The sequence below is a fragment of the Arachis hypogaea genome, chromosome 14, assembly GCF_003086295.3.
Source record: "Arachis hypogaea cultivar Tifrunner chromosome 14, arahy.Tifrunner.gnm2.J5K5, whole genome shotgun sequence".
Classification (NCBI taxonomy): Eukaryota; Viridiplantae; Streptophyta; class Magnoliopsida; order Fabales; family Fabaceae; genus Arachis; species Arachis hypogaea.
In genome coordinates, this window is record NC_092049.1 from 61,524,094 (window position 1) to 61,546,313 (window position 22,220).

At 37.6% G+C, this 22,220-nt stretch overlaps 1 protein-coding gene and 1 non-coding gene across 2 annotated transcripts; both read left to right on the plus strand.

The window, feature by feature from the left end:
* Nucleotides 1-210: 210 nt before the first annotated feature.
* LOC140178599 (zinc finger BED domain-containing protein RICESLEEPER 2-like) lies at nucleotides 211-1,950 on the plus strand. The gene has a single exon (XM_072215798.1). The coding sequence runs from the start codon at nucleotides 211-213 to the stop codon at nucleotides 1,948-1,950; it is 1,740 nt and encodes a 579-aa protein (XP_072071899.1).
* Nucleotides 1,951-6,023: 4,073 nt separating this feature from the next.
* On the plus strand, nucleotides 6,024-6,131 carry LOC112745041 (small nucleolar RNA R71). Its single transcript, XR_003172989.1, has one exon. It is a non-coding gene; the product is annotated as a small nucleolar RNA R71 (small nucleolar RNA).
* Nucleotides 6,132-22,220: the final 16,089 nt, after the last annotated feature.

The following is a 22,220-nucleotide window of genomic DNA, read 5'->3' on the forward strand; positions in this document are numbered from 1 at the left end:
AGTGTGTGTTGATCAGAATTAAGAATAATTGTCTAATTTAGTTTACTAAACATATTCTGATGCTTGAGTGACTACTTTTTATAGGGATAAGGTAGAGTTAATGTTGAAGTTTTATTGGCTGCTGTTTTTTTTGGATTAGTTTGTGTTAATTTTAGCATGTTTGGCACCAAATTTTGAGTTATGTACACCTTGCTTTATATGCAGAGCAAGATGACTGAAAATAGTAATATTGAAGCAACAGGGATGTCCGCTAGCATTCAACCATCTTCTCCACCGTCAGGTGTTCGTAAGAATCGGTCAGCTGTCTGGGATCATTTTGATGTAGAGAATGCTACCGAGAAGAAGGCTAAATGCAAATATTGTGGTAGCTTAATACAATATGGGAATGGAACCAGCTCAATGGGTGGTCATTTGAGAAGATGCAAGAAAAATCCTAATAATGATTCGAACAAAAGAAGAAAAACAACGACCACACCGACTATAGATGAGCGTGGTGTTTTAAATTCACCCAGTGCTTCCAAATTTGACCAAGAGGAGGCTCGAAGGGCACTTGTGGAAATATTTATTGGGGAAGAGCTACCATTTCGCTTCGTTGAAAGCCCGAAATTCCGAAAATTTGTGCATGCCCTACAAGCAAGATTCAAAGTTCCTTCACGGACTACGTTAGCACGTGACATTGGAGCTCTTTATGTTGAAGAGAAGATGAAGTTGCAAGATTTTCTTTCGGCAAATTGTGGTAGAGTATGTCTAACCACTGACACTTGGACTTCAATTCAAAATTTTACTTATATGAGTTTGACAGCACACTTTGTTGATTTGGATTGGAAATTACATAAAAAAATACTTAATTTTTGTCATGTGACAAGTCATTCAGGAGAGGTTATAGGAGCAACAATTGAATCTTGTTTAAATAATTGGAATTTGAATCGGGTCTTTAGTGTGACAGTTGATAATGCCTCCTCTAACGATGTTGCAATTAAATATCTGAAGCAGCGATTGAATTCTTGGAATAGCATTATTTTGAATGGTGAATTTATTCATATGAGGTGTTGTGCACATATTATAAACTTAATTGTAAAAGAGGGGTTGAAAGAGATTGATGAATCAGTCTTGAGGATTCGTAGTGCAGTAAAGTATGTTAGATCTTCTCCATCTAGAGCTAGTAGATTTCAAAAGTGTGTTGAACTAGAAAAAATCCAATATAAAGGCTTGCCTTGCATGGATGTTGAGACTAGGTGGAATTCTACCTATCAAATGTTAGAGGTAGCTTTGAAGCATCGCAAAGCATTTGAGTTGCTTGCTTTGAAAGATAATAACTATATAGGAGAGATGAATGGAGGAAAAGGGAGAGGTGTTCCTTCTGATTCAGACTGGGAGTATGCTGAGTCCATTGTACCATTTTTGCGAGTGTTCAGTGATGCCACTATACGTGTTTTTGGTACCTTATATGTTACCAGTGATATGTATATGAAGGAAGTATTTGCAATTGGACGATTTATTCGTCATTCTTGTGATTCTGTTGATTTTAGTACTATGTCAATGGCAGAAAGGATGAGGGTTAAGTATGAGAAGTATTGGGGCAATCCTGATTCGGTGAATATGTTGTTATTGATTGCTATCGTACTTAATCCAATGCAAAAGATTGAGTATGTCAACTATTTCTTGGATTACTTCTTTGGAGAAGAAAAAGGAGGCGAATTGAAGTCAAAGTTGTCCAAGTGCATAAAGTTACTCTATCAGCAATACCAAAGTTCTGGGGAAGCAAGTGAAGCTGATACGCAAGAAGTTCAAGCCAACAACATTAATACCGATCTTCATGGCATGGGCTTTTTTCTGCAAGCAACCGGTCGCAGAACAAATACAAGATCTGAACTTGATAGATATTTACAAGAAGAATGCGAGCCATACTCCCATAAGTTCGATATACTAAACTGGTGGAAGGTCAACTAAACCCGATTTCCAATTCTTGGAAATATGGCTCGTGAGGTATTGGCTATACCTGTTTCTACGGTAGCTTCGGAGTCTGCATTTAGTACTGGAGGAAGAGTCCTCGATCCATACCGCAGTTCCTTAACACCTAGAATGGTAGAAGCCTTAGTCTGCACAGGAGATTGCTTTAGATGATGATGGTGAAGTTCTTCAACAAGTTGATCAAGGTATAAAATTTATTTCATATTTCTTGTCATTTTATTTTATTTTTGTTTTTGTTATCTTTCTATTTTAGAATTTAGGTATTAGTTACCAATTAAAAGTTGTTGAATATAGACTTGATAATTAATTTGATTCCCTTGGCAGATATATTTTCCTCTAATGATGGTGCTTGTTCTATGGCGACATCAATTGATAATCTTGATGATGACTAGGTATGCTTAATATTCTCATTTAGTTTAATACTTTCATTCAAAGATTTGTTTTAAAATGACAAAGGTATATTTTGTTATTTGCAGATATATTTTCCTCAAAGATTGTGGTTGTTTGATGATTTTGTTGGCAACTTGGCATCTTGTGATATTTTGTTAGAGAGATATTTTGGTGGTATTCTTTTGATGTCTTGAGAATGATTAAATGTTATATAGATTAGCTATTATCATTAGATTTATAAAGAACCAAATTCTAGTTGTAATGAACCTATACACTTTAAAATGACTTTAGTATTAATTTTACTTTTTAAAAAAAATATGGTTTAAAAATTGAATTTCTAAAAACTGGTTTTAAAAATGGATTTTTTGTTAAAATATCTAGTTTAAAAATTGAATTTTTAAAAACTAGTTTTAAAATTGGATTTTTGGTAGAAGAAACTGGTTTTAAAATTGGATTTTCAAAAACTGGTTTTAAAATTGGATTTTTGGTTACCAAAAATCTGGTTTTAAAACTGGATTTTATAAAAAAAACCGGATTTTAGATTTGGATTTAAAAAAACCGGATTTAAAACCGGTTTTGCAAGTAAAATCGGATTTAAAACCGGTTTGTAAATAAAACCGGTTTAGAACCGGTTTTTATTTTTTCAAACCGGTTTAGAACCGGTTTTGCTCTTCAATCCAGTTCTGGTTTGGTTTCCTAAACCATAAAACTGGTTCTGGAGTGGATCCAGTTTGGATTTTTAAAATCCAAACCATGCCCACCCCTAGTTACTAAATACTAATGATCATTTAGTAAGACACAAACATAGAAAAGCATTTAACATAAAGAAAATGAAAAACAGAAAATTTAAGAACAAGGAGTGAGTCCACCTTAGTAATGATGGCGTTTCCTTCTTGAGGAACCAATGATGTCCTTGAGCTCTTCTATGTCTCTTCCTTGTCTTTGTTGCTCCTCCCTCATAGCTCTTTGATCTTCTCTAATTTCATGAAGGATGATGGAGTGCTCTTGATATTCCACCCTTAGTTGCTCCCAATAATTGTGTGGAGGAAAATGTCTCCCCTGAGGTATCTCAGGGATCTCTTGATTTGCAGTCAAATGTTCTACCACTGAGCTATAGACCCTTGATGGAAGCTTTTGTCTTCCCTTTCCTCTTTCTAGAGGTTTCTCTGGCTTTAGGTGCCATCAATGGTTATGGAAAAATAAAAAAAAGCAATGCTTTTACCACACCAAACTTAGAATGTTGCTCGCCCTCGAGCAAAAGAAGAAAGAATAGAAGAAGAAGAAGAAGATATGGAGGAGATGGAGGGATATGTGTATGGTTCGGCCTCTGGGGGTTTAAGGTGGTTATGGTGTGTGAAAAGGATTTTGAATTTTGAAGGTAGGTGGGGTGTATGGATGTGAGTGGTGAATGGAAAACAGAAGGAAAGACTGTGAATGGAGAGAGAGAGGGTGATATAGGATTATGTGGGGATTCTGTGGGGTCCACAGATTCTGAGATGATCCTGTGAGGTCCACAGATCTTGAGGTGTCAAGGATTTACATCCCTGCACCCATTAGGCATGTAAAATGCCTTTGCATGCAATTCTGGCGTTTAAACGCCGAACTGATGCTTGTTCTGGGCGTTCAACGCCCAGATGCAACATATTTCTGGCATTGAACGCCAGTTCTATGCTTGTTTCTGGCGTTCAGCGCCAGATCCATGCTCTATTCTGGCGTTGAACGCCAGCCAGATGCTCCTTACTGGCGTTTAAACGCCAGTAAGCCCTTCCTCCAGGGTGTGATTTTTCTTCTGTTGTTTTGATTCTGTTTTTGATTTTTCTATTTATTTTGTGACTCTACATGATCATGAACCTAAAAAAACATGAAAAAACAACAAAAATAAAAATAAAATTAGATAAATAAAAATTGGGTTGCCTCCCAACAAGCACTTCTTTAATGTCAATAGCTTGACAGTGGGCTCTCATGGAGCGTCACAGATGTTCAGAGCATTGTTGAGACTCCCCAACACCAAACTTAGAGTTTGGATATGGGAGTTCAACACCAAACTTAGAGTTTGGTTGTGGCCTCCCAACACCAAACTTAGAGTTTGACTGTGGGGGCTCTGGTTGACTCTGTTTTGAGAGAAGCTTACTGTGCCTCTTTTCCATGTTTACAGAAGGATGTCATTGAGTTTTAAACTCAAGAGAGTCCTCATTCAATTGAAGGACTAGTTCACCTCTGTTAACATCAATCACAGCTCTTGCTGTGGCTAGGAAGGGTCTTCCAAGGATGATGGATTCATCCTCATCCTTCCCAGTATCTAGGATTATGAAATCAGCAGGGATGTAAAGGCCTTCAACCTTTACTAATATGTCCTCTACTTGTCCATAAGCCTGTTTTCTGGAATTGTCTGCCATCTCTAATGAGATTTTAGCAGCTTGTACCTCAAAGATTCCTAGTTTCTCCATTACAGAGAGTGGCATGAGGTTTATTCCTGACCCAAGGTCACATAGAGCCTTCTCAAAGGTCATGGTGCCTATGGTACAAGATATTAGGAACTTTCCAGGATCCTGTTTCTTCTGAGGCAATCTCAGTTGATCCAATGCATTTAGCTCATTGGTGAATAGGGGAGGTTCATCTCCCCAAGTCTCTTTACCAAATAAATTGGCATTCAGCTTCATGATTGCACCAAGGAACTTGGCAACTTGCTCTTCAGTAACATCCTCATTCTCTTCTGAAGAGGAATACTCATCAGAGCTCATGAAGGGCGTAAGGAGGTTTAATGGAATCTCTATGGTCTCTAGATGAGCCTCAAAGTCCTTTGGTTTCTCAGAGGAAAACTCCTTATTGATCTCTGGACGTCCCAGGAGGTCTTCCTCTTTGGGATTCACGTCCTCCCCTTCCTCCTTGGATCCGGCCATGATGGTTATATCAATGGCCTTGCACTCTCCTTTTGGATTTTCTTCTGTATTGCTTGGGAGAGTACTAGGAGGGATTTCAGTGATCCTTTTACTCAGCTGGCCCACTTGTGCCTCCAAATTTCTAATGGAGGACCTTGTTTCATTCATGAAACTCAGAGTGGCCTTAGATAGATCAGAGACTAAATTTGCTAAATTAGAGGTATTTTGTTCAGAGTTCTCTGTCTGTTGCTGAGTGGATGATGGAAAAGGCTTACTATTGCTAAACCTGTTTCTTCCACCATTATTAAAGCCTTATTGAGGCTTTTGTTGATCCTTCCATGAGAAATTTGGGTGATTTCTCCATGAGGGGTTATAGGTGTTTCCATAAGGTTCACCCATATAATTTACCTCTGCTATTGCAGGGTTCTCAGGATCATAAGCTTCTTCTTCAGAAGATGCCTCTTGAGTACTGTTGGATGCAGCTTGCATTCCATTCAGACTCTGAGAAATTATATTGACTTGCTGAGTCAATATTTTATTCTGAGCCAATATGGCATTCAGAGTATCAATTTTAAGAACTCTCTTCTTCTGAGGCGTCCCATTACTCACAGGATTCCTCTCAGAAGTGTACATGAACTGGTTGTTAGTAACCATGTCAATGAGTTCTTGAGCTTCTGCAGGCATTTTCTTTAGGTGAATGGATCCACCTGCAGAAGTATCCAATGACATCTTAGCTAATTCAGACAGACCATCATAGAATATATCCAGGATGGTCCATTCTTAAAGCATGTCAGAAGGACACTTTTTGGTCAGTTCCTTGTATCTCTCCCAAGCTTTATAGAGGGATTCACCTTCTTTCTGTCTGAAGGTTTGAACATCCACTCTAAGCTTACTCAGCTTTTGAGGAGGAAAGAACTTGGCTAAGAAAGCCTTGACCAGCTTATCCCAAGAGTTCAAGCTATCTTTAGGTTGAGAATCCAACCATATTCTAGCTCTGTCTCTCACAGCAAAAGGGAAAAGCATGAGCCTGTAGACTTCAGGATCTACTCCATTAGTCTTAACAGTGTCACATATCTGCAAGAATTCAGTTAAGAACTGAAAGGGATCTTCAGATGGAAGTCCATGAAACTTGCAGTTCTGCTGCATCAGAGAAACTAATTGAGGTTTAAGCTCAAAATTGTTTGCTCCAATGGTAGGGATGGAGATGCTTCTTCCATGTAAATTGGAATTAGGTGCAGTAAAGTCACCAAGCATCCTCCTTGCATTATTATTATTTTCGGCTGCCATATCCTCTTCCTGTTCGAAAATTCCTGTAAGGTTGTCTCTGGAGTGTTGTATTTTAGCTTCTCTTAGTTTCCTCTTCAAAGTCCTTTTAGGTTCAGGGTCTGCTTCAACAAGAATATTCTTGTCCTTGCTCCTGCTCATTTGAAAGAGAAGGGAACAGAAAAATAATAATAGGGATCCTTTTTACCACAGTATAGAGGTTCCCTTGTTGTGAGTAGAAAAAAAGAAGAGTAGAAGAGAAAAGAAAGGAGAATCCAAACAGAAGGGTGAGGAGAGCAGAGATATGAGATGAAGAGAAGTGTTAGTAGATGAATAAATAAATAGAAGAAGATGAGAGGTGAGGGGATTTTCAAAAATTAAAAATTAAAATTTAAAGTTAAATTTTGAAAATAGTTTTTGAAAAAAAGTTAGTAGTTTTCGAAAAATAGGAATGAAATAAAATTAAAATCGAAGATTGAAATAATTAGTTAATTAAAAAGAAATTTTGAAAAAAAGGGAAGGGATTTTCGAAAATTAAAGGTAAAAAGTTAGTTGGGCAGTTTTAAAAGAGATAAGAAACAAACAAAAAGTTAATTAGTTAGTTGAAACAAATTTAAAAATAAATTTTTGAAAAGATAAGAAGATAAGAAGTTAGAAAAGATATTTTAAAATCAAATTTTTGAAAAAGATATGTTTTAAAAAGATATGATTAAAAAGATGTGAAAAAAAAGATAAGATAAAAAGATGTTTTTTGAAAAGATATGATTGAAATTAGTTCTGAAAAAGATTTGATTTTTAAATTCACAATTAATGACTTGATTCACAAGAAATCACAAGATATGATTCTAGAACTTAAAGTTTGAATCTTTCTTAACAAGCAAGTAACAAACTTGGAATTTTTGAATCAAAACATTAATTGTTGATAATATTTTCGAAAATTATGAGATAAAATTAAGAAAAATATTTTTGAAAAATATTTTTAAAATGATTTTTGAAATTTTTGAAAATAATAAAAAAATAGAAAAGATATGATTTTTGAAAAAGATTTTAAAAAGATAAGATATTTTTTTTTTGATTTTTGAATTTTTAATGAAGAAAGAGAAAAACATGAAAAAGACTCAATGCATGAAAGTTATGAATCAAAACATATGATGCATGCAAGAATGCTATGAATGTCAAGATGAACACCAAGAACACTTTGAAGATCATGATGAACATCAAGAACAATTTTTTTGAAAATTTTTATATGCAAAGAAAATATGCAAGACACCAAACTTAGAAATCTTTAATGCTTGGACTCTAACAAACAAAAAATGCATATGAAAAACAAGAAAAGACACAAAACAAGAAAATTTAAAGATCAAACAAGAAGACTTACCAAGAACAACTTGAAGATCATGAAGAACACTATGAATGCATGAATTTTTCGAAAATTTTATGCAAACTTTAAAACATGCAATTGACACCAAACTTAAAATCTGACTCAAGACTTAAACAAGAAACACAAAAATATTTTTGATTTTTATGATTTTCTAATTTTTTTGGTATTTTTCAAAAATTATTTGAAAGAGAAAAATAAGGATTCCAAAATTTCTAATATGAATTCCAGGAATCTTGCACTCTGAGTCTAAAGCTTCAGTCCAGGAATTAGACATGGCTCACTAGCCAGCCAAGCTTTCAATGAAAGCTCCGGTCCAAAACACTAGACATGGCCAATGGCCAGCCAAGCTTCAGCATGTAAATCAGACATACTGCTCCTAAGTCATCAAATTAACTTGCCTCTATGCTGATGGTTTGGAAGCCTCAGTCCAAAAGAATTTAGACATGGCTTTACAGCCAGCCAGGCTTCAACATGCTTCATGAAACTCTAGAATTCATTCTTAAAAATTCTGAAGAAAAATATACTTTTGAAAACATTTTTTTTTCGAAATTAATAATAATAAAAACAAAAAGCTTAAAATTAAAACAAATTTACCCAATCTGAGCAACAAGATGAACCGTCAGTTGTCCAAACTCAAACAATCCCCGGCAACGGCGCCAAAAACTTGGTATGCGAAATTGTTACTCTGAGGTTGTAAAATTTGTTGTTCGTTCTCTCCCTGGCAATGGCGCCAATAACTGGTGCACATTACCATGGTCCAAACATAACTTCACAACTTCGCACAACTAACCAGCAAGTGCACTGGGTCGTCTAAGTAATAAAACCTTACGTGAGTAAGGGTCGATCCCACGGAGATTGTTGGTATGAAGCAAGCTATGGTCATCTTGTTAATCTCAGTCAGGCGGATATCAAATGGTTATGGAGTTTTCGAATAATAATAATAAATAAACAGAAAATAAAGATAGAAATACTTATGTAATTCATTGGTGAGAATTTCAGATAAGCGTATAGAGATGCTTTCGTTCCTCTGAATCTTTGCTTTCCCGCTGTCTTCATCCAATCAGTCTTACTCCTTTCCATGGCAAGCTTTCTGTAAGGGCATCACTGTTGTCAATGGCTACATCCCATCCTCTCTGTGAAAATGGTCCAAATGCTCTGTCATGGCATGGCTAATCATCTGGAGGTTCTCGATCATACTGGAATAGGATTTACTATCCTTTTGCGTCTGTCACTATGCCCAGCACTCGCGAGTTTGAAGTTCGTCACAGCCATCCCTTCTCAGATCCTACTCAGAATACCACAGACAAGGTTTAGACTTTCCGAATCTCAGGAATGGCCATCCATGGGTTCTAACTTATACCACGAAGATACTAATAACTCGAACTCGGTCCCCTGTATTAGATATCTAAGAGATACTCATTCTAACTTGGTTGCATGTAGAACGGAAGTGTTTATCAGGCCCGCGTTCATAAGTGAGAATGATGATGAGCGTCACATAATCATCACATTCATCATGTTCTTGGGTGCGAATGGATATCTTAGAAGCGGAATAAGTTGAATTGAATAGAAAATAGTAGTACTTTGCATTAAATCATGAGGAACAGCAGAGCTCCACACCTTAATCTATGGAGTGCAGAAACTCTACCGTTTGAAAATACATAAGTGATAATGGTCTAGGCATGGCCGAATGGCCAGCCCCAATGAAAGTCTAAGATAGCATAAAACTGATCAAAGGTCTCCAATACAATAGTAAAAAGTCCTATTTATACTAAACTAGTTACTAGGGTTTACAGAAGTAAGTAATTGATGCATAAATCCACTTCCGGGATCCATTTGGTGTGTGCTTGGGCTGAGATTGAAGTTTACACGTGGAGAGGTCATTCTTGGAGTTGAACGCCAGTTTAAAACGTGTTTCTGGCATTCAACTCTGGTTTGTGACGTGTTTCTGGCGTTTAACTCGAGACTGCAGCATAGAACTGGCGTTCAACGCCCTTTTGCGTCGTCTAAACTCGGCAAAAGTATGAACTACTATATATTTCTGGAAAGCACTGGATATCTACTTTCCAACACAATTGGAAGCGCGCCATTTTGAGTTCTGTAACTCCAGAAAATCCACTTTGATTGTAGGGAGGTCAGAATCCAACAGCATCAGCAGTCCTTCTTCTACCTCTGAATCTGATTTTTGCTCAAGTCCCTCAATTTCAGCCAGAAAATACCTGAAATCACAGAAAAACACACAAACTCATAGTAAAGTTCAGAAATGTGAATTTAACATAAAAACTAATGAAAACATCCCTAAAAGTAACTAGATTCTACTAAAAACAATGCCAAAAAGCATATAAATTATCCGCTCATCAACTTTACAATTTCTTGAATTCTTGAAAGGTTTCTTCACATTTAGGAGTCCACTCAAATTGGCATCCTTTTCTAAATAGTGAAAAAAATGGCAAGGATCTCAAGGCCAGTCCTGCTAGAAGTCTGGACAAGGCTGCAAGTCGCCCATTCAACTGTTGAACTTCTTTCAAACAAGTCGTACTCCTCATATCTAAGATTGCTCTACTCTTGTCAGGGTTAGCCTCAATTTCCCTCTGTGTGAGCATAAATCTCAAAAATTTCCCTGCTACTACTGCAAAAGTGCATTTGGTAGGATTTAGTCTCATCCCATGTCTTCATATGGTGTTGAAGACTTGTGAGAGGTCGGATAGGAAATTTGCCTCATCCTTGATTTTTACCAACATGTCGTCTACATACACTTCCATTAAGTTTCTGAGGTGAGGTGCGAACATCTTGTTCATCAACCTTTGATATGTGATTCCTGCATTTTTTAATCCAAATGGCATGACCACGTAGCAGTAATTCGCTCTGGGTGTGATGAACAACGTCTTCTCCTGGTCCGTCTTGTACATCGAGATTTGATTGTATCCCGAGTACGCATCCATGAAGGATAGGTATTGATATCCTGAAGAGGAATCTACCAAAGCATCAATATTGGGAAGGGAATTAGGATCCTTTGGGTAGGCTTTGTTGAGGTCGATATAATCGATACACATCCTCCATTTCTCATTTTGCTTTTATCCCAGCACCACATTTGCGAACCATGTCAGATACTTGTCCTCCCTGATGAATTTGGCCTCTAGTAGGGCTTGAACTTGTTCTTCGACCACTTGATCTCGTTCTAGTCCGAACATACACCGTCTTTATTAGACAGGTCGGGACCCAGGGTAGACCGCCAGCTTATGCGTCATGAGTCCGAGGTCTATGCCGGGCATGTCGGCAGCCTTCCAAGCAAAGAGGTCAGAATTTTTCTGTAGGAGTTCTATGAGCTCTTTCTTCAAATCTATCCTTATATTGACTCCTATGTTAGTGTTTTTTCCGACTTCTTCTCCGATTTGGACTTCTTTGGTCTTCCCTTCAGGTTGTGGTCGTAGTTCATCTCTTCCTCGGACTCCTCCGAGCATGATCGAATTGACTTCTTTACCTTTACCTTGTAGATTCAAACATTATTGTAAAACTTTTTTGCCAGCATCTAATCTCTATTAATGGTAACAATTCCGTCATGTGTTGGGAATTTCATGCAAAGGTGGAGAGTCCTAGTCGTTTTAGAGTTGTCTTGCTAATTAGGGCATTGTAGGTTGAAGTTACATCCACGAAAATGTAATCGATGCTTAGGATTTTTGACTTCAATCCCTTTCCAAAGGTAGTATGTAAAGAGATGAACATTAGTGGTCTAATTGGTGTATCCCCTAGCCGGAAAAAGGTATCGGGGTAGGATTTCAATTCCTTTTCTTCCAATCTTAACTTGTCGAATGCAGGCTTAAACAGTATGTCGTCTGAGCTTCCTTGGTCCACTAAGGTCCTATATAAGTTTGCATTAGCAAGTATCATAGTAGTTACAACGGGGTCATCATGCTTGGGTGCAATTCCCTGTGTGTCCTCTTTTGTGAAAAAGATGGTTGGGAGGTCGGAGGTCTCTTCTCTGACGTAACAGACCTCTTCCAGATATCTCTTTCGAGCCGACATTGTTACTCCTCCTCCGGCGAAGCCTCCTACTATCATGTGGACATATCGCTCGGGAGTTGGTGGAGGCTGCACTCTTTGGTCGACTTCTTCATCGTCTCTTTTCCTCTTTCCATGATAGTCCGACCTTTCCATGAGATATCTATCCAACCAACCTTCTCTAGCCAGTTTTTCTATTTTTTAGGTCATAATAGTCATTTGTAGAATGTCCATATAGCTTGTGGTATTCATAATACTCATTGCGGCTTTCCCCCTTTTATTTTTGATCGGACGTGGGGGGGAGCTTCTCGGTATGACAAATTTCCTGGTAGACATCCACGAGAGAAACTCGTAGTGGGGTGTAGTTGTGATACCTCCAAGATTTCTCCGAGCCATATTCTTCTTTCTTCTTAGGCTCTTTTTCCTTTTCCCATGCTTGATGAGGATGTCTTAGTCGCCAATTTGGTTTTCGTAGTCTGGAATTTTTTTTCATATTGATGTACTTTTCATCTCGTTCTTGTACATCACTCAATGAGGTCGGGTGTCTTTTTGAGATAGAGCGGGAAAAGGGGCTTCTCGGAGACCATTGACCAGTCCCATTATTACTGCTTCAGTGGGTAAGTCTTGGATTTTCAAACATGCCTTGTTGAATCTCGTCAACTTCCTATTTGACTCCAAGTAGACTGGGCACATGCTTGACCTTGTCCTTTTGAATTGAAAACCTGCAAGGAATTTCCACGCAAGGTCGTTGAAACTAGTGACCGACCTAGGTGGCAGGCTGTCAAACTTTTTCATGGTCGACTTTGTTAAGGTTGTAGGGAAGTCCTTGCAGCGAGTAGCATCTGAGGCATCAGCCAAGTACATCCAACTTTTGAAGTTACTTAGGTGATGTCTCGGGTCGGTTGTCCCGTCATACAGATTCAAGTCTGGGCTTTTGATGTTTTTAGGAACTCTCGCTTGCATGATATCTTTTGTGAAAAGATCTTCTCCTCCCAGCGTGGTGTTTTGATGAGTTGTACGCGAATTCCTGCCTCGGAGGTTGGATTCTAACTTCGAGAGCTTTTCTTCCAACTCTCTTCACCGTTTAATTTCTCTTCTTAGGTTTCTCTCTGCCTCCCGCTATCGCTCTAGCTCTTGCTCAAGCTGTTCGAGTTGGCCATGATGTCCATATAATAGTCTCATGAGGTCGGTGGAATGAGGTTGGTTTTCTCCTTCTGGGAGGTGAATCTCAGAAGGGATTGTCCTGTGATGATCGCCTGACATGCCTTCACCATGTGGTTCCTCAATCCTTGGAAGAGGTACCTGACGTGAGGAACTTTTGCGTGGTCTAGAAATTTGCGAATAAATCCTCGCTGAAAGTATAGTTTCTAAACCTTCAAAAGTCCTTTCATACAAACATTTTGGTTGTCACAAGTAACAAACCCCTAAATAAATTGATAACCGAAGTATTCAAACCTCGGGTCGTCTTCTCAAGGAACTGCAGGGAAGTATGTTCTTATTATTGGCTATGGGGATTGTAAATTGGGGTTTTGAGAATGAGGAGCAAGTAATTTAAGTGGCAATTAAAGTAAATGAAGAACAAGTAATTTAAATAGCAAGTGAAATAAATAAATGACTGTAAATAAACTTTTGGCAAGGTATGAGAAATTAGAGGTCCTATCCTGGCTATCCTTATCAATGATGATAATAATTCAATCTTAATTCCACTTTGTTAACCTTTACTAAGATAAAAGAAGGTCAAGGGATTAATTGGATTGATCTTCGGATCCTATTTTATTTTCTAAGAAAAGATTGGGATTCTTGAAGCTCAATTCAATTAACAAAGATAACAATTATCAAGCATGTTTGAGTTTGATAACTCCTGAGTTACTGATTTCTTAACCAAAACCAAAAGGAGAAAAGTAAATCTACTGGAATAAGAATGTCTTCAGATTGGGAATAATTGTAACTAATAAATAAAAGAAAGCAATATTAACTGAAATACCTCAAATAACATTAATCCAAAATAATAATCTGTAACATGGAAGAATTCATAAATTAAATTGCAAAAGTAAATAATCAACTAAAGTAATGAATAAAAGTAAAAGAGAAGCTTAAAGTAAAGGAACATTAAACCTGGGATCGAGAGTCACTCCCAAATTAAGAGAAATCCTAAATCCTAATCCTAAAAGAGAGAGAGAATCTCTCTCTAAACTAAATCTAAATCATGAAAACTAAAACTAATGTCGTCTCTCTATGAGTGGATGCATTCCCTCACTTCATAACCTCTGGTCTATACCCTCTGGACTTGGATTTAGGCAAAAAAGGGCTTCAGAAATCGCTGGGACCGTTTTCTGCAATTTCTGGTGCGTGGCCTCTGTCACGCGTCCGCATGGGTCACACGGTCGCGTCATTCAGAGCTTTTCTTGTCATGCGGTCGCGTCAGTTATGCGGCCGCATCGCTGTTGATTCGCGCTTCGCATACGTCCGCGTCGCCCATGCGATCGCGTGGATGCCAGTTTCTTTAGAAACTCCGTTTTGTGCTTTCCTTCCATTTTTGTATGTTTCCTTTCCATCCTTTAAGTCATTCCTGCCTTAGAAGATCTGAAACTACTCAACACACTAGTCACGGCATCGAATGGAATTAAAGGTAATTAAAATAATTAGTTTTAAAGCATAGGAAACATGTTTTTCACATACATCACATAATGAGGAAGGGAAAGTAAAACTATGCAATTAATATGAATACGTGGGTGAAGGATTGAATAAATCACTCAAGCTAAGCACAAAATATATCATAAAATATGGGTTTATCAACCTCCCCACACTTAAACAATAGCATGTCCTCATGCTAAATCCAAGGTGAAAAGTAAGGTTAAAGTGATGGAATGTCATGTAATGCAATCTAATCTAAATGCAACTACCTAAATGAATGATGCATCATGCAATTCTAATTTTTATTCACTTGTATATAAAGCTTGCATGTAGTTGAATTAACTCACATTCTCAAGGAATCATATATATATATAGCCAAGCCTTAGATAGTGATAAAGTGCCTTTACAATTGAAATGGGAGAGAAAAGCATTTTATAAACTTGCAAGACAATTAATAATTTAAACAGAGATAAATGTTAATGAGCTATTGAACCCTCACTGGATTTTGTGTTTACTCTCTAATCAGTCAGTGTTTATTGGGTTAATCACTCTATTCTTCTTTTTATTCTTACTTTCTATAACTTTGTTCTTCATCTAACCAATCAACAATCATAGAATACAGTCATACCAAAAATCATGAGGTCTTTAAGTAAGGTTGTAATGGGGCCAAGGTAAAGGTAAGGGTATATGTATAAGGCTAAGTGAGCTAATAAGTGAATCCTTAATTAGACTAAGATCTCACCTAACATACATACTTTCTAAATCAAAGCTTCTTTACCTATTTTCCATATTTTCTCACTTTTGATGTCACATGCTCATATCTCAATATTTATTTTTATCCCATGTGCATTGCTTTATTTTACAATTGGGGAATTCTTTTTGTGTCCCCTTTATTCATAACACTTTTTTTTAATGCACATGGTAATTCAATTATTTTGATTTTACATGAGCATGCTTCCCAAAACTTTTATTTTGAGTTATTTTATTCTTTTCAACTTTTCTATCTTTTGTTTTTATCATCCATGTTCCCAATAGGTTTTTCCACATTTAAACCATACATACTTCCTATCTTAAGCTAACCAAGGATTTAACTTGGGATTTTTATTTTGTCTTTCTGCTTAAGGCTAGTAATGTGGCTGATAGAAAAAAAAGGGGATTTAAAGGCTCAAGGGGGCTAACAAGGGTGATGTAAAGGGTAGGCTATTTTGGGATAAGTGAGATAAAATCAAATAATGGTCTCAATCACTCTCTTGGTATGTATTTCTATTCTATAATCGGACATATAGATTAAAACAAAGTAAAGAACACCAGAATAAACAAGAAGGGCAGAACACACAGGAATAAAATATTTTGGTTTGAATGTAACCATACAATTAAGCTCAAAACTCACAGGCTGTGTGTTCTTTAGCTCAAAAATCATTTAGTTAGGTATGTCATGCAGGTTTAGTTAAAAATTCCCATTATTCTCAATGTAAAACTTATATTGAATGGCTTTAAAGTTCTAGTGTTTCTCGATGAAATATTGTTAACTAACTAACATGTAATGCTATATATACAAGGTGTGTGGACTGTTTCTATTGTGTTCAAGTTCCTAGTTTACTTCCTTTTTATATTTTTTAATTTAAACTAAGCTATCTTATACTAAAAAGGGTAAACTATACTAATTAATCCACAATTTCTATAACTAATAAGTTAGAATTGAAACTAAAACTAAATGGCTAAAATATGACTAAAATGCAATATAGAATAAATACATAAAAATGTCAATATATATAAGTACTGAGAAAAATAAAAATAAAAATGAAAAGAAAAAAATACAGAAAAGTAGCAAAATAAATAAAAAGAGTATGTAGTGGTTCACCAAAAAAAGAACGCCAGAGATGGCGACCTCCCCACACTTAAAATGTAGCATCGTCCCCGATGCTCACTCAAGCAGGGTGTGAAGAGGTGTCATCACTGGAAGGGTGGGTAGCTGGGGTCTCTGTGGTGGTGGTCTGAGGATCAGCCTGCTGCAGAGGAGGTGCTGACTGGATAGGGATCTCGGGGTCTACAGCCTGAATCTGAGGCAGAGCCTCCTGATGTGATGCTGCCTGCTGGGTGCCTGCCTGTTCTGCCTCGCTCTGTGGATGGGTCTCTACCTCGGGATCATCTGCCTCCTCCTCAGATGCCTCGGATGGTGTGTCAGGCTCGGAGGGGATGTCGCCAGAGCGTATCATCAGCTTCAGGTGCTCATAGCGTCGCTTGTTGCGACGCTCCATCTGGTCAAGCCGTCGAAACAGGCGGTGCACTAGATGATATATGGGCTCTGGGGAAGGTGAAGGTGAAGTGGTGGTGGCAGGGGTAGCTGTGGAAGAAGAGGGGCCGGCAGATGATGTGGCTGTGTCAGCAGTAGCAGTGAGGAAAGGAGGTATGTAGCCCAAAGCCAGAAAGTTCCTGCTGTGAGGGATAATCTTGTATTCTGCAGCAGGTGGCTTTTCATCAGCATCCTCCCATGGCACGTCAGCTCGACGGCCTAGTTGTGTAACCAGATAAGGAAAGGGAAGAGTGCCTCGGACGTGGACCCTGGCCATATAGTACCGGATAAAGCGTGGCAAGTACAGGTCCTTACCCTCCATCACACACCATAGGAGGGTGATCATAGCGGCTGGTATTTCAGTCTCGTGAGTACTCGGCATAATGAAGTTGCTAAGTATCTGATGCCATAGCCGAGCCTCATCATTCAGGTAAATCCGCTTGATTCCCTTTGGCATGGTGGTGTTCTAACCCATAATCCAAGGAACGGTTGCGTCAAGGGCTATCCGGGCCTTTACTGCATCCCAATCAAATCGCATAAAGCGCATGTCTTCCTCAGCTTTCTGATAACCATCCAGCTGATCAGTCTTAGGCAAAAGCTTCAAAACATCTTCATTGGCCTCTTCATTATATCTAGGGAAGTCTTGAAGTAATTACAGTATAATTCTCTAACCCAAGATGCATTGACCTCAGTCAGAGGTCTCTCCAGTAAGAACCAGCCTCTTTGTTTAATCTGGTCAGAGGTGTATTGCTGGAGTTCTTCTGGGATTTTCAGAGTCCTCTCCAGGTATAGGTTCCTGGAGGTTGCAAACACCGGATACCTCAGCTCACAGTATCGGTTTGCAAACTTTACTGGATCAGTAGCAGGGATTAGCTAGTCGGCCTTCTCCTGCGGGGTAAAATTTTTCTCCTAGAAGGATGCATCATGCATGAGATCTATGATAGACATAGAGGCTTCTCCTCTTTTCCGTTTTCCAGTTGTTGCCTTTCCTTTCCCTTTTCTGTGGGAATCCGACATCCTGAAAAACAGAATTCAAGGATATAATAAAAACAGGAAAACAAGGAGGCAATTAACAAAAGAAGCACATAGTGGCAAAGGAGCAGGAGAGTAATGAATATGAGCTAAGTAAATGTGCATTAAGGATTGAATAGGAGTTAAAAGTTCGAAAAGAAGAATTTACAATCCAAAATGGAATAGAATTCATGTGAAATAGAAAAATAAACATCATGCCTTGGTTAGAATGTTAAGAGAAAGTGAAAGAAAATCAGAAAAGAAGTTTTTGAAAGGTTAGGTTGGTTAGAATTGAAAAAGAGTTTAGGATGTGAAAATTAGTGAGTTAGTAGAAGTGGGTTAAAGTAAGTGGAAAAATGAAAATATTCCAAGTAACAAGTATTCACAGTTAGAAGCGATAAGTAACTCATATCCAAACAAGTAAAACAGTTTGATGATGATTCAAATAGATACAGAGAAAGCAAAAATTTAGAATCAAACATCAAAAATGCAGTGTAGGAACCAGGAAATCAAAAAAGGATAAGAAAACTTGCCCGGAAATTCATGAATGGTTTGGTTAAACCAGAGTAAAACAGATTTCAAAATGGAAAAACCAAAACATGAATGGAAACATTTTACAGAAATTTAGGCAGCATTCCGGCTAAAATTGTATTGTCCCGAAAAATAAACAGCAGTCAAATAGTTCATATGAATCAAAATTAAAGCTGTACTTACATATAAGGAATATAAACATGAAAATTCAGAGTAAAGAGCAGCATGAAACAAGAAATTATAGGATATGAACAAAACTAACAGCACAACATCAACAGAATTGCGAAAATAATGAAACAAGAAACAAGAACAGTGCAATTAAATAGACCTAAATCCACTAACCACATCCTAGGCTACCTAATGATGAGTATTTTGGAGGAAAAATGAATTTCTCCCAAAACACACAATTCTAACCGGCAAGTGCACCGGGTCGCATCAAGTAATAAAAACTCACAGGAGTGAGGTCGATCCCACAGGGATTGAAGGATTGAGCAATTTTAGTTTAGTGGTTGATTTAGTCAAGCGAATCAAGATTTGGTTGAGAGATTTGTGATTTGCAGAATTTAAATTGCATAGAAAGTAAAGGGAATGGGTAATTGACATGAAATTAAAGAGGACGAGAATTAAATTGCTGAATCTTAAAGTGCAAGTAACATAAATTGCGAAAACTTAGATTGCAAGAAATGTAAATTGCAGAATCTTAAAGTGCAAGAAATATAAATGGCTTGAAATGTAAAGGGGATTGGGGCTGGATTTAAACAAGGAAAAGTTAAATTGCATTAAACAGAAGAGTAAAAGAGAATTGGGATTGAATCGGATCTTGAAGCAGTAAAGTAAATGAACATTAAAAGCAAGAAGCAAAATGTAAATTGGGAATTCAGATCTCAAGACCCAGAGACTAGAAAACCAAGTCTAGATCTCAATGCCTTCCTAGATCCAACAAGAACAATTGCAAGGGAATTGTAAATTGCAAAGAAAGTAGATGAAGAACAATTAATCCGAAACTGAAATTCAATTAAGCAGTAAATAAACAAAGAGATCCAAGGATGAGATTGAAACAGAATTTCTTCAATTCTCCAACCCAAGATCCAAGACACTTGTAATTGAAATTGAAAGCAATAAAACTAAGAGGAAGAGAAGTGAATTCTCCTTCCCCAAGACAAAGAAATTAAAGTTCACTCAATATCAAAAGCTCTCCGAAAACTATTATGAAAATTCCAAAAGAAAAGCTCTCCGAAGAACTTGAATTCTATCCTATTTATACACTTTCTTCCAATGATCTTCAAGCCTTGAGTTGGGCCTTTGCTCTTGGTGGAATTGGGTTGAAAGAGGCCTTGGTTGATTGCTCTTGAAGTTTGGAGAAGAACCAAAGTGAACCAATTGAACCGGGTTTGAGTTTTGCAAAAGTTGGACCAAAAGTTTGAGCAAAAGTTAGGGGTCTAACTTTTGCTCCAACTTTTCATATCAGCTAACATCACTTTGTTGATATGAACGTTGGTGCCAACGTTAGGGGTCTAACTTTGGCCCTAACGTTGGCCTTACCTTGTGTACTTGTGGCGCCAACGTTAGCCACCAAGTTAGGGGGCTAACGTTGGCGCAAACTTTTGCTCCTCCTTGTGATTTTCATGTGCCAACGTTAGCCACCAAGTTAGGGGGCTAACGTTGGCGCAAACTTTTGGTGCCCAGGGAGGTTTTCTTCATGCCAACGTTAGCCTCAAAGTTAGGGGGCTAACGTTGGCGCAAACTTTTGATGCCCAGGGGTGAATTTCATGTGCCAACGTTAGCCTAAAAGTTGGGGGCTAACGTTGGCGCAAACTTTTGGTACCCAGGGAGTGATTTTCAAGTTCCAACGTTAGCCTCCAAGTTAGGGGGCTAACGTTGGGGCTAACTTTTCAACCAAAAGTTTGTGCAAAAGTTTGATGCTAACTTTAGGTCCAGCTTTTTGCTTCCTGGTTCAATTTCACTTATTCCATTGTCTTCTCTTTACTCCTAGCTATTCCTTCTTGCTTCAACCTTTCTCCAAGCTTTCTTCACCTATAATTAATCAACCAAACACATCAAAGCTATGCTTAAAATCATGAGATATTCATTCTTTCATAATATGTGACAGTTATAGTATAAAACCTCATTAAATAGCATGAATTCATACATGGTTGATTAAATCAAAGGAAACATGAAAATCTAGCTAATTGGCTTGCTTGTAGCTCAAGAAAGTGCATAATTCTAATGAAAACAAAAGAAAAAGACTAGTTAAAATAGGCTAAGATGACTTGTCATCACAACACCAAACTTAAAGCTTGCTTGTCCCCAAGCAAGAAAAGATTTATTGAGAAGAAAGAATGAAATAGAAGAGGATGTTCATGCTAGCAGAGTATTATTGATAGTTCATGGGATTTTTGTGTGGATATGTAAATACTCACTTCTTACTGACTCCTAGGCCTAGAAAGTCTCCTTCAAGCTTCAAGTAACATACTGCTATGACCTCTCATTATTCCTTTATCATTGGCTATTACTTTGTTTATAAGCTTTATTTGAGTGTCATGTGTAGCAAGTTCATTTTCTTTTCTTTATACTTGACACATTATTCACCATAGACACTTGGCTCACATTCCTTCTTAAAATATTGATGCCCAGCACCTCTTTGGGTTACTAAATGCCTTGTAGTTAGGTTGCTCTTGATAGTGGACTTTCAGCTGATGATCCCGGATTAGTTAACCCAAGTCACCGAGTGTTGATGCACTCCTAAGAGCTTACTAATCCAAGCAGATCCTAGTACAAAGACATCACAGGCATATATTTTAAAGTTCAAGCTATTGGTGTCCAGCTTTGTTTCTTTTTGTTTCCTTTTGTTCTGCCACTTCTTTTTTTCTTTCTTTTTGTTTTTCTTTCTAACCAAGGATTTTTATTCGATTGAGATTCATAGACAGTAGGCCACTCTATACTTAGAAGGAGATATCCTGGCTCTTTATTCACTAAAAGTGAGCTATTATACAATCACACACATACCACCACTTACTTTTATTCTACTTCTATCTAACAGAGACCATCTTACTTCACATTCCAAACATTTCTTTTATTGAATTCAAGATGCAGGGGACAAAGCATGCAGTTAGTTAAGTGAAAGTAAACACACAAGCACATATTTGGACTAGCTTACTTATTGCAAAGAAAAATGATTTTACTTGTACTAGATGAACACTTTAGCAAGACATGAATCAAAGAATTTATCAATAGTAAGAGTTAAGTATAGGTACAACCTATTGGTTTGCAGTTCTTTTATCCTTCCTTCTGTTGTGCCCCTTTTGAGTTATGATGCATAATGTCCTCAAATGGTGGTTAGTTTCCTGCACAATTCTCAAAAGTTGCTTGCTTCTCAAGCCCTTAGGTGACTGGTTAGTATGCATGAATTGAGTGTGGCTTTTGGATTTAATTTGGTTTGGGAACACTAAACTTAATTCCTTGCCACTGTCTCTAATGCAACAGGTTGTACATTTATGAATTCTTTTGGCCTTGCTAAAGGTTATGGAACCAAACTAAGAAGCAATTAACTGGTTGAAAAGTTTGTCTGATTGCTTGGAACTATCATTATGGTGAGAGTATGCTTTTAAATGAGATTTTGGTGGAACACCAAACTTAGAATCCTTCATTCTCCCTTAAATTATTTTGGTGTGCAACACCAAACTTAGCTCCTTGCAATACATACTTAATTATTCAACATTTTTATTGAAAAAGCTATGAAAAGAAAACTACCTCAGGTTGGGTTGCCTCCCAACAAGCGCTCTTTTAATGTCACTAGCTTGACATCTTGTTCTTTGATCATGGAGGTTGAAAATCATAGTGCCTCAGCTTTTCTCCTCTTACTGTGAACTTT

What these genes read in the sequence shown, in the direction of transcription:
- LOC140178599 (XM_072215798.1), top strand. Translation starts at nt 211, where the DNA reads ATGACTGAAAATAGTAATATTGAAGCAACAGGGATGTCCGCTAGCATT.